Source organism: Acanthochromis polyacanthus, chromosome 5 (assembly GCF_021347895.1).
Source record: "Acanthochromis polyacanthus isolate Apoly-LR-REF ecotype Palm Island chromosome 5, KAUST_Apoly_ChrSc, whole genome shotgun sequence".
NCBI lineage: Eukaryota > Metazoa > Chordata > Actinopteri > Pomacentridae > Acanthochromis > Acanthochromis polyacanthus.
The window spans coordinates 13653533-13666692 of NC_067117.1; the positions used below are offsets into that span (position 1 = coordinate 13653533).

Below are 13160 nucleotides of genomic sequence, written 5' to 3' on the forward strand. Positions count from 1 at the left end.
ATACCTAGCTCTTCCTGTTGTTCCCCCAGACGACCAAATGGTCTCTGCCCAGATCTCGTCATGCTTTGTAGATATTGCGACATGGGTGAAAAAAACAAGACTTTCAACTCAACCTCTCCAAGACTGAGCTCCTTGTCATCCCTGTCAGTCCCTCTATATACCACTTCTTATACCATTTCTTGTGGTATAAGAAATGGTATACCATTTCTTATACCACAAGAAATCAACATCCACCTTGAATCAACCCAATTCAAACCCTTAAAGTCTGCCAGAAACTTAGGTGTCATGATTGATCACCAACTAACCTTCAAAGTTCATGTGGCCTCTGATGTTTGGTTGTGTTGATTCTCCCTGTACAACATCAGCAAGATCAGACCCTTCCTGTCTGAATATACAGTGCAATTCCTGGTACAGGCCCTCCTAATATCTTGCATCAACTACTGCAACTCCTTTCTGGCAGGCTTCCCTGTATGCAAGAGGTCAAACCCCTGCAGATGATCCAGAATGCAGCACCACCATGTCTAGTTCTCAACCAGCCAAAACAGCATGTCACCCCACTGTTCAGATTGCTTCACTGGCTTCCAGATGCTGAAATTCAAAACTTTAGTACTTGCATTCAAAACAACAATGAAAACAGCTCCCTTTTACCTGAACTCTCTCATTCAGATCAACACTCCCTCCCGCTCACTACGCTCGCCAACAAAAGGTGCTTGATACAACCACCACAACAGGGCTGGTCCATAGCTAGACTCTTCCATTCTGTGGTTCTCTGGTGGTGGAGTGAATTACCAAACTCTGTTCCATCGGCAGTCTCAGTTGTTAAGAAAAGACTAAAAACCCAGCTGTTCACTGAACAACTTTGCACTTGACAGACTGCAAAATAAATAAAATAAATTTCCTATTATATCTGCACTGCCTGCACACACCATGGTCCTGTTATCACACTGAAACTTGTTTTATGGCACTTATCCAGGTTGTTTTCTCCTCACTAGTTCCTTCCTAATAATTTTGATACATAATTAAATCCCATTATAAAATAAATTTGAATCAAGCATTGAATATTTGTTTTTTTGACTTTTGTTGAGTCAGCCTGACAATTTAAATCTGAGAACAAAATGTCATTTCAGTTACCAGTGTGATTGTGGGATCAAATGTCACTATAAGTGCACATTTTCTCTTCAGTAAGATTCTTTTCACCAATGCACAGACATTGGTTTCAGGCTATGTTATGTATTCCTTGAAAAGTTACTCACTGCAAAGCTCAACTGTCCCAATTTGCCATCTGTCCCATTTTAACAATACTCAATGTGCCCTTCAACTTTAAACTCTTAGGAAGCAGACACAGTTCATAGAGTGGAGAAAAGACAGCGGACCATGTCTGTTTATTCGTCCTGTAGCCCTGTGTGCCACACTGAGTGTTCATCTGGTGTCTCCACCCAGAGGGGTGGTTAGAATCTTTAAAAACTGGAGGCATTTTAATTGCACACTTTTAAAGTTATTACAGAGCAAAATTAATACAAAATGTAGAACACTGCACTCTTGGCAAAATGAGGTCGCCCCACTTTCTTGCTCTGCTCTGCCCACATCCCATATTAATATCTGTGAGTGCCGGTAGCCAGGACCGTAGTTCACAAACTGTGTGCTTTGGAATTTGTTTAATTTATGATGATTTACACAGCGGTAACCTTGTATCTTGGAAACATGTGTTCACAAATGCTGTTCTTTGCACAAACACTTTGGTCAGTGCTGCCAACTTTTAGCTACCAGCTGGAGGGAGACTGGTATGTCTTATAGGATTTTAATATTATTATTTCAGAATAATTGTATTTATTAATCATTTGGATGACCAACATTTTACACAGTCCAGGAGAGAAGTGGCAAGTCTGGGTGAGGGAAAAGCACCACTAACACAATACCACTAATAAAAAACTATGAAAATCATTTAAAATCACTTTAATCATTGATTATTCACCACTGATTTTGTTGTTTGTACAGTGACAGCTCTCTGCTGCAAATCAGGTTGTATTGGGTTTTTAAAGGTTTTTGTATCAATGTGATAAACTTGATACATTTTTTTCCATGAAATTTACTGTGCCAGTAGACATATTTTTAGTCCATCTAAAAGAAATTTCACTCATAAAACAAGCATGAGAGAGTCAAACTGTTTTTGTCTGTTGCGGACAGACACACATCCTACAGCTTGTGAGGATTTGTGTTTCTACAGATATTTCTGCTTCCTGTCTTTCAGTGGCTGTTACAGCTGCATGTACACACACACACACAAGGAGAAGAATGAGGACAGCTGTAAAGTATTAAAAATGACTTCATGGTACTTTATTCACTGACAGCGGGACATAAAGGCATTCTAAGTCAAGATGTTTGGCACAGTATTTGGAGATTGTTACACCAGATCGTATTGCCCTTCACAAAATGGTACAGACACACACTGTATGCAGATTTGAAAAGCAAACTAGAGGTGGAATGATTTAGTAAAGTGGAAAAAATGTAATTCAGTAAACTGTTATTTTCCTGGTTGCAAGTTTAGCAAAACTGTGTTTGTTCTGATGTACCCAAAGCCATTTAATTATTTGTATTGCTGTAGAAACGCTTCCTGGTTACAGATTGACAAATTCAATCACAGACAACCTCGAACAAAAGAAATAACACAGTAAACTACTGCATTAACTAAATCAGTAAGTTGGTTCAGTGCATCCTCGCAGAGGTTTACAAGGCATGTTATTTGCAGAGCCACAGTAGATTGTGCTTCAGTTTAACAGGATGGGTTTATCTTACTGAAAAACAACAATGACTGGCTGATGAGTGTGGGATTATTATGGCCATAGTGTGTTAAATGTGTTCAGCAGTGCATCAGTGGCGGGAGTGAGTGCGGTAGGAGTAAGCGTGCTGCGTCGTGGGGCTCATGATGTTTCTCAGTGATATACGCCACAAGCAAACAAATGATGACCAGCATCACGCAGATGGCTCCCCCCACCGTTGTCATGGCGATCACGATGTCCTGCATCCCGACGGTGGCAGCGTGAACTCCACACAATCCCGCTGCTGCTGCTGCTGCTCCTGCCGCTCCGCTCTCTTTGCCGGCTCGGAGCGGCCCAGGGAGCGCAGGCAGATGCCGGTAGGGGATGTTCTCATGCAGCTCGGCCAGCAGAAAGTCCCTGCAGCCCGACCCAAGATGGACACCGGCGCATTCAAACTGAGTGTAGCTGCCGTTCCACCAGCAGCTCAGCTCGTAGCCTCCTCGTCTGTGGCGCCTCCCGCCGAAAACAGTGATTGATCGGAGAGTCTCCTCGTTGGTGGAATTCGTCCGAGCAGCTTTAGTCTTTCCTTCCTCCGTGGATTCTCCCTCGTGGGTCCACTGTAACAGTACGCTGCCATTGATGAGAATATTCGCCACCAGACTCCCCAAAGACACCGCCGTCCTGCAGTCCGCCTTGTGGCACTTGTACCCGAACAGCGTGTGTCGAAAGCACAGCTGCCCCCCGATCCTCCCTCGATCACCCGGTAGGCGCACACCGGAGACGGCCCTTCCTCCGGGCTCCAGCTCGGTGCCCTGCCGGTCCTCTCAGACATCACAGTGGTGTTATTGCCTTTGCTGGTGTTGAAGCTGCTCGCACTGCCGTTACCTCTTTAAGCTTTGCCTACTTTCACGGCTGTGGTTGCCATGGCTGGAGCTGATGTTCTGTCTGAGCCAGTTTGGGGCCACATTATCCCTGCCTGCCTCTCTGATGATGATGATAGGAGGAGGATGCTGATGAGCTGCTGCGATGGACCAGCTGTGTGGTGTAATGTGCCAGAGCAGGAGTGCCGAGAAGGCGAGCAGCGACGGTCGTTGTTGGGTTTTCATCTCACATCTCTCTTCGTCGAGTTATTCTCTCGCACAGTGATCAGATGGGCGATGGTACAGGGAGGCTGGTGTCTGCCATAAGATCAGCTCTGCACTTCACTGCACACGACCGGATCCGTGTGAGGCAGCACAGCTCGGCCATGGGCGAGAGGAGAGCAGCGGGCAGCCGTGCATCTGCGACAGAAACAACATGGACTCATGCACTGTCCCCTCTGTAGGAGATCCGACTGTGACCTTGCAGGATGAACGCGCAGGATGGAGTTGAGAAAGGCCACACGGTGATAAAAGTAGCCTCAGAGCGGCTCCCAGCTCCCAGTGCACTCAGAGAAATCACTTACTGGTTTCGGTGGGACCAGAGGAGCCGGCTGTCGTGCCATCAGACTGGCTTTCTTCTTCCTGTCTGGCCTGACGTAAAGGCTTTGATGCCCACTGTGTGAGAGAGAGAGAGGGGGGATGAGAGTGCATGTGGAGGGGCGCGCGCCTCGGAGCTCTGGGGCGCGTGGGTGCGTGCACAAAATAGGTATTTGTAGTCATGAGCAGTCAGTTTTGTGAGTCATCGTCCCACACAGTGCTTCAGGTGTCTGTCAGTGACGGAAAAACAACAAGCAGCAGAGTCTTCAGATCAGCGCTGGATGATGGAGGCTTTTTAACCCACCTGCAGCCCACCTGTGCTGCTCACCATGCCACCCTCTGGCAGCCACATCACACATGCTATTGTGTAAATAACTGGCAAAGTAACAGTCATAACACGGTCTGTTGTAAGTTCTGCCCTTTTCACTTCCTTGCTTTATTTTAGCTTGAGAGATCCAGGGTGCCATGCTTGTTTTGAAAAGATATCTCCAAGGTTTCAAACAATAATCACTGTATAAAAAATTACTATTCAACCTCTTTGTTATATTATCTACATAAAATAACCATTCAGTTCCATTGCATTCAACTTCAACCATTGAGAAAAACCTGAAATAAGATGGATTTTTATGGTAATTTGTTCTTTTAAAAACACGAAGCCACAAAATTGCACCTCTTATATTTGTTTCAGTCAGCCAAATATACCCTGTTTAGGGTATTTACAGATAGTAAAATAACAAAGCAAACAAACAAACAAAGCATTATTTACATATTAACCCTAAAAAAATGACCAAAACTGCAAATAATGTCCAACTTAAAAAATCTGTATTTTTTAAATTGAGGGTCATTTGTTGTTTTAAAACTTTTGACCATGAAATTACATTTTTTTTCTTGTGTTCAACACTATAGGTATGACAAACTGTAGCCTTCTGAAACATTTTGGAAGCCAAGAAAAATGACATGATGCCAAAAAAAAAGAAAAAATGGCCTATCTTAAGGCATCAGTGTAACATTGTCAGTAATATTCTTTGCTGCCTAAATCCAGTTGTTGGTCTACAGTGCTTTGTGAACTACTGTACCAAAATCTTTTGTATAATTCACACCATCGGTTTCTACAGTAACCTGCTGTTAATGATCATTCTTGTCTTTGGCTCCAGAAAGTATCAGGTTTTTACAATGCTTCAATGTATTTCAGAAGACAGTGTACTACTGACAGGATTTGGCTGTATTTTTTGTAGTTATTTATTAAATGGTGTCTATACATGTGTATGTTGAAAACATTTTCTTTACAAATATGCAAGTTTAGAGATACTCAATTTGGGACATTTCTTCATGAGGACATGAAGCCAGAACCTAGTTAATAAGCAAAAATATTGTTAATCAGGTAAAAGAGTTAAAAAATTGAAGGTTCAAAACTCCTCTTCTACATTAAATTGTCTGTTTCCCCAAAGGATGTTCTTGTAACTCTATTGCCAAATAAAAATTTCACCATGCTGTACCTTTCTGTATGATTTATTGTTGATTACAGTTTTGGTTGCATATTATACAGCAATGCCTTGCGAGAAGAGACACACAATGCAGCGTCAGCACTAAGAAGGCCAGATTTAAATTTTGTGTTTATGAAAAGAATCTGTGTAATTTGCTAAAATACATGTTTCAGCACACACAGTAGGAGGAGTAGAAGCTGTCAGGGAAACAAAGGAATACTCTCAGAGGTTTTATTCAGCAGTCATCCAACACAACAGAGACATTAGCTGTTACTACACAATGGAAGGTTGTTGCTTATGATTGTTCCCGATTTAAATTTATTTTAGTAAAATGTTGTCGTTTGTGTAATGCAGAGTGTGGATTAAGGCAAGTTTGAGTTAATTCAGTTGCAAAAGTCCAATGCAGGAGACACGTTTCCACAGGATATCCTTAGTGAGGCTCGTAATGTTCACATTCTTTTGACTGGGTCGGCGTGTTGATGGACAGCTTTATGGTAAATTTTGAGGCAGTAGGTTGTGTTGTTCTTCTGTATTAAAATTTATTGTAAGATTACTGATAACAGAAACAGTAAAGACCGTGATGTGTAGTGCAGTTGTTGCTTTCATTTCATTCGTCCTCTGTTCATACAGCATCAGCTGGGGTTTTAAAGCAACTGATTCCTGTGCAGATGCTCTTAAAGAACTGTTTAAACAAGGTCACATATATATGTTCTTGATATAATCATGAATAAGTTCTAGTTACAAAATGAATGTAAAAAGACATTGAAATGTTTCATATATGATGGTCTTTTAAATAAAAAAAAACTCTTCTGATGCTAAATAATCTCATGAACGATGCAAATAATCTATTATCAATCTATCTATTGATGCACGATCAAGATGCTTCATTGTTCTGTACTTCTGTACATTTAATTAAGCAGTGCTTCGTTGAGATTATTCTAAGCAACAACAGTCTTGGCCAAGAGACAAACTTGGCAAGCCAATAAATAATTAGTACCAAGGATAGTATAAGTGGCTGACTAAAACGATAAAGATGCTGAATTGGTTGGACTGTCTGTTTCAGCTCTCACTTGTCCCACCTGAAATGTTCCATAGGATTATTGTTTAAATCTGGGTGATCTGTAATTTATAGTTTGTCTGATCAGCTGATTCTGTCTATTCCCATTTAGCCAAGGGACGTTAACTATAAAAACTGAAAATAATTAAACAAGCCAACAATAGAAAACACCCAGGACAGATTGCTGGTTCATTTCAACGTACATTTCCATATCAGTGATGTGACTGTATGAATAGTGACCCACACCTGTTGATGTGATTGTTTTTGAGACATCATTGCGTTTGCAGCTGGTTTGTGACGCAGGACCAAAATGTGGAAAATGCCTGCCTTTGTACTCTCAAAGCATCAACAGATTAGATTAAATTGACCCTGAGTCCATTCAGCCAATTATTTGTCAATGTGTGATAAATCGCTTTGTTTGTCTACGTGTGCACATATAAATCACTGTGAGGGCCATCAGCAGCAGTTGTATTGCATGAGAAGCCCCGATGTATTCACTCTCACATGTTTGCCACAAAGAAAAAGCAGACTATGTCGCCATGCAGACAAATGATGCCATGTCAGAGGATCTCACATATAGAAGCCGTTTTGTTTGGGCTCTTGGTCTTTTTCTGGCATACTGGGAAACATCTTGGTCATCCATGTGGTAAGAAAACACAACATTTTGATTGTTAAATGTGTTTGGGGTAGGATTGTTCTCACTTTGTCTTGTTTTTACTGTCAGGTGCTTCAGTCAGCCATCCAGAGTCCATCTCGGAGACTTCCTCCCTCCGACACTATTTTGGTGCATCTGTCAACTAGCCAATCTTGCTGACCTCACTTTTTCCGCACGGTGCCTATTTCATGTCCGACCTGGGTTTGAATGTGTCTCTGTCTCCGGGATGGTGCAGAGTCTTCATGCTGCTTTGGGTGTGTGGCGAGCTGTGGGTTGTGGGTTACTCTAGCGCTTAGTCTTTTTCACTGCACCACCCTGAGGCGACAACATGCTGACCTTTGGACCTCTGGCACTGCAGAGGGAAGAGGCGGCGGGTCTGGATTGTTCTGGGGCTGGTTTGGGGGCAAACCTGGCCTTCTCTATCCCGGCACTGGTGTACAGCACACATGTTCATGGCAACGCCACTGTGGAGCTCATGGTGATCAGCTGCACCACCAGGCCTCTGCTCGGCTGTATCTGGGAGTTTCCCACCATCGAGCAAGCTCTGCCTTCGCCTCCACTTCACTGGCTTTAAATGAGGTTCTGCCGCTGGTGCTGATGGTTTGCACCAACTTGCCACATGCATGCTCTGGCCAAGCACATCCGAGCTGTTACTGCAGGAGGGGAGTTCAGGAGGAACCCATGGAGAGCTGGACAAGCATGTATCCACTGAACGTAAGGCGGCTCATGTAATCATGTCCCTGGTGTCGCTCTTTGTGGTCTGCTGGGCGCTGCAGGTTGCTGCGGTAACATACTACAACCATGACGGGGCCATCACGCTGAAGGGCTGCTGACTGTAGCCCATTTTCTCTGCTTCCCTGTTTGTAGGATTCAGTCCCATTGGTGGTGGCACTGGGACACGGTAAGCTCAGGAGGAAGATTTCCAGTATGATACTGGGGTGGACTAAAGTTCTTAAATGTCACAGTGGTGACACTGAAGAAGGCAGTAAATCCCTAAAAGACTAAAGAAAAGAAGGGTAAAGAAACAGTTTTTGTTATTCAAAAAGAGATGAAAGTCATGAAAGTGGAAGGACAAGCAAACAAATAATGGAAGGACTGCATTGATACTTGTATAAACCACTGAAGAAATACAGCCCATCATCAATTAGGATTATAAAAACTGTTGTCGAGTATTATTTTAGCTTATTTTTGAGGCATTATTTGAAAGTGAAACTGAGACAACAGTTTTGTTAGAAATGTCAGAATCTATATCGTGCAATCACACAGGTTTCTTAAAGACTTCCATGTGGGGTGTTTTGAGCTGGGATATCTGTTTTCTTTATGTCAAAATGAGGTCCAATCATACAAATTTGATCTACTTTGTGTCTTGTCACAAAATCTTGTAAGAATCTTGAAACACCAGACATGCCACATGGCATTATACTATAGGGGGGAAATATGAAATGCTTTGTCAGAAGATATTAACTGATATTATAGTACTGAACCAATAGCAAAATGTTGTTTAATGGCAACTAATGCAAACTTGTTGTAAGATAATCTAAATAAATCAGTGTTGACAATTTTGGTAGATTTTTCTATCTTTATACATTTTGCTTTTTATAAATAATAAAGGCATCACTCTAACTACAAAAAGAACAAAAAACATTGGGCCATAACACAAATCCTTTTGAATTTTTCATTCTTTGCATTTCCATTGACTCCATCTCCAGTCACTCAAGCACATACAGAGGTTTACAGAACAAGAACATTTATGACCATGAACTTTTGAAATTGATGAATTTGAAATTTTTGAAATCTAAAGGAAGATGATACTAATAAAGGTTTATGATTAGAAGTATTGTGTTGGCTGCACCTCCAGTGCTGCAGTAGAGTTTACTGTCAGCTCTTTCATTGAATGAGCGTAGCCTTGATATAAGAACGCAGTCGCCGGTGGCCGACTGCTAAAACAGCAGGTGACATGGCAATGAAGATAATGTTGGCAAAACGAGCAATGACCAGAAGAAACTCAGCCGAGGAGCCAGGGTTGTAGTTGAAATAGTTGACAGAGATAATGCTAGTTCCCCAAGATGCAATGAAGAGCATTATGAGACCGAGAATCACCTGGAAAAAAGCAAAGCAAAGTGAAATTCATACACTGAGTGTCCATAAAATGTTGCTGAAACATTTTAGATATTGACGATGTTTGTCTGTTACATTAATGAAGTCTGTTGTATAATAAACATTTTAGTTCTGCTCATTTACATATACTTCAGAGTTTTTCACAGCCGCAGAGCTCCAGTCGGCCTTTTCTTTCTCACCTTTGCTGCTCGTCTCTCTGCTGGCACCCGCTTTATAACAGGTGCATCTTGCACTGAGTTCCGCACCCTACTGTGAGTGTAAAGCGTGTACAGGGAGCTCAGGTTGGTGAGTGCCATCAGGATGATGGGAATTGTTTCATGTATCACCATGGATGTGGTGGCATAGGCCAGGCCACTGTAGCTGGTGGGAAAGTTCCAAGATGCAACCCAGCAGGGGGCGTGTTGTGCTGCTCACCAGGCATCAGGGTCTGAGACATAAAGAGAGGAATCACAACATGGAGTAAAAAGGTTGGAACAGACATTCACTCTTTAGAAAAGGGAAGCTACTTCTGACACATATAAATATTGTACTTGATAATCTGTTTGAGCTGAGTCATGTGTTAAATGGAAGATGTTACACTGCGGTAACATTCAGCCCAGCACCTTCTGTGCCACTGGTCAAAGGGACAACAAAAAAGGATGGAATTCATTGTTGATAAAGCTATGCATAATCAAACCTTTTGAGGCTTCAATCAGATTAATTATTTAATTAGTTGCTAAAAACATAATTCATAATTGATGGAGAACAGCACATGCATGTACAAGCAGATTAAATATTTTAAAACTGTTAGTTCCACATTTGCCGTTGCTTCATCGTGTAATTAAATTCATAAATAACTGTAAATTACCATGAAGACTATCAGTTATGCTCAGTGTTTTTGCTGACTGGTTTTAATCCCACATTATCAAATCAATGGCTTTCAAAACGGGCTAAATATCAAAATACATGTTGTAAGTTTACAGTATTGTTTGGCAATGCCTCATGAAGACTGTTTCTTCCTGCAAGGACTGCAGATTTAATTTTTACTTCAGCAGGCATGTTTGTGGGCAAAGTGCTTTTCAAACCACAGTGAAATGCAAATCAAATGCAAATTTCTAAAAGGAAGCCATTTACAAAATGGAAAGTGGTGATTGAATTGTACATAACTGGCAATCAAACATGCAAATTGCAAAACCATTACTAAGGTCCTTACATTGAAGCCAATGCAGACCCTTGTTGCTCTCACCTCTGTACTGTTCACGTCCCCATTAGTGGAAAAAATATGAGCAGGGATGGAGTAAATAAGGTTGAGAAGCCAGATAAGGCTCAGACCCAGCAGTACAGTCTTGGGAGTGCCTCGGGATCCATGAATGTTCACAACAGCAGGAGTCACACGTCTCAACGTCTGGAGGTGAAACGCACTGAGGAAGAGTGTTGACCACACATTGACCGACCGCAGCCACACCCAGATCCCCATGAGGAACTGACACCACTCTTTGGAGGAGTAGAGCTGTAAAAGATTGTTGTGCAGCTATATTAACAAAGAGCTCTAATTCTCTAATTTCAATAACTGCTACCATTCCAGCTAATCTGGGTTAGCTGTGGAAAACACAAAATCCTCAGACAAAACCTTCCTGTCAAACATCTTTACCATATACGACTGAGTCAGTGAGTAGTGCAAAGAAATCCAGTCAGCATACCCTTTGAAGTCAATAAAGGCTGCCTTATTGGCAATCATAAAAACTACTGATCTTTAGGGCTACTTACCTCAAGTCCCATGTCTGAAATAATGAGCAGTGTGTTCCTCAGCACAGACACCAGCAGGTTCAACAGGGCCATGTTAATAATGATGATGTCCGAGTTACGTCCACCTCCACGGTCCGTGAATACAGTCCTACCAATAACCCCAACCACGGTGGCGTTACCAAGAATGCCCAGCATGACCAGGATAATGTAAAAAGCAGTTTATACAGGAGATACAGAGACACGACGTCCCATCCCCACAAGCTCAGTGTCTTCATCCCGACCCATATTGTTCTCCATTACGTTAAGAAACTGAATCTGCAAAGCAGTTTAGCAGCTGTTGAAAAATCCTAAAAGATAAAAAGAGAGCTCCATCTTCATTTTGGATATGCATGAGGTGAATATAAATCAATTTTTACCGTCCAACATGCTGCCAACATATTGGGCACCAGCTAATTGCCCAAATGGAGGAGTATTTTGTTCCTATTGATCTTTGCTGATGCAGTCAGTCAGTCCTTCATGGGGCCAGTGGTAGAAGATGATTTTGCCCGTGTAATCAACAACCAAAAACTGTGTGTGCTGCTGTTCTGGAAACACAATCCATGCTGAGGCCACTGACAGCAACAAAGCACCAGAATGTTTGAAGCCTCAGGGAGCTTGAGGTGCATGTTAATGGAGCACAGGAGATTAATCAGCTTCCATAAAATGTGCTTTCTTTGTAGCTTTAATCCTTGTCTACCATTATCCTCAGGGGACGTGAACCTGTTGTTTTCATGTGTATATACTGTAGACTCTTGGATGTGGAAACTTCCTTCCTCAAAGAAATTGGTTTACCTTAAGATATTTTATAGCATTAAAATAACGTTGTGGGATCTTCTTATTGAGCATTCTTAAATGACCTATTTGCTCCTAAATCCAATTAGCCACATAACATAACCAGGAGCAAACTTCCATATATCACACAGTGTAGTCAACACCAATACTGCTTGGACAAATTTCCAGTTAGGAGGTGGGAGTATAATTCTCACTTAGGTTGTAGCTGATATTCACTACAAGCTCCCATTCATCACAGACAATTTTAAGGAAGAAGGGAGTTCACCTCATATATCTAATAAATGTTGTGTATGTAAATTAGAATGAGCTAAAATATAATAAATGAACATGTAGATCCACAAAACTAGTGTTTAAAGCAAAGGAAAGGGAGGCAATGTAGGCAAATATATATTATAATCAATGAGCAGTATGTTTTTTTGGATTTAAAATGCCCTTTCAGGTTTTCCATTAACATTAAACTAACCAACCTATTTACAGATAATAGATGAGGGTGATTCAAAGTAACATAATACATATTTTGAATGGCCAAGTGCTTTCCAATGCCATCCTTTGTATTATATCAGAGCAGGTTAAACACTGCTTTTATGTTCCAGTTAACCTCTTTGCCCTCTCTCTGACAGCAAGATCGTTTTATTAATGGACGTATGAGTCTTTCAAATATTCAAATATAATGGAATATGACCTCTAGTCCTGCTGCTGAAAAGTGATTTATGTCATACGACAAGATGGCATAAAGTTTTCCATTTACTCAGTTTGCATGCAATATCTGATTCCAGCCAACAGCCACTAGATGTCCCTTGAAACAACTTAACTACCAGAACATTAAAGATGACAAAACATGCCATTTGCTGTATTTATTTCCATTTTTTAATCAAATGCTTATTAACTCTGTGCAAGCATTGTTTATAGAAACCTTATTTATGCTGTCATTTGCTTGGACATACTTCCTACAAGACAAAACTGTAAATAAATTCAGTAGCATTACACACGAAATACGTACATTTTAGATAAAAATATTCACAGTACATATTTGCATCAGGGTATTAAATACTTATGAACACCACACAGATGTACATA

The 13160-nt window shown here is 41.4% G+C and overlaps 3 protein-coding genes across 3 annotated transcripts; 1 reads left to right on the top strand and 2 right to left on the bottom strand.

The window, feature by feature from the left end:
- Positions 1-2305: 2305 nt before the first annotated feature.
- fndc10 (fibronectin type III domain containing 10) lies at positions 2306-4403 on the bottom strand. Its single transcript, XM_022193974.2, is given in 2 exon segments — positions 2306-3498; positions 3501-4403. Coding segments are annotated over 2 exon segments (729 nt in total). The 5' UTR covers positions 3589-4403; the 3' UTR covers positions 2306-2857.
- Positions 4404-6176: 1773 nt separating this feature from the next.
- Positions 6177-8624, top strand: LOC110951053 (olfactory receptor class A-like protein 4). The gene is given in 13 exon segments (XM_051948677.1): positions 6177-6191; positions 7335-7559; positions 7562-7668; positions 7670-7739; positions 7741-7773; positions 7775-7811; positions 7814-7948; positions 7951-8026; positions 8028-8061; positions 8063-8210; positions 8213-8253; positions 8255-8284; positions 8286-8624. Coding segments are annotated over 13 exon segments (1080 nt in total). The 3' UTR covers positions 8415-8624.
- A 446-nt stretch (positions 8625-9070) lies between these two features.
- Positions 9071-11549, bottom strand: LOC110951052 (olfactory receptor class A-like protein 4). The gene is given in 6 exon segments (XM_051948678.1): positions 9071-9509; positions 9707-9904; positions 9906-9944; positions 9946-9954; positions 10753-11016; positions 11274-11549. Coding segments are annotated over 6 exon segments (999 nt in total). The 3' UTR covers positions 9071-9296.
- Positions 11550-13160: the final 1611 nt, after the last annotated feature.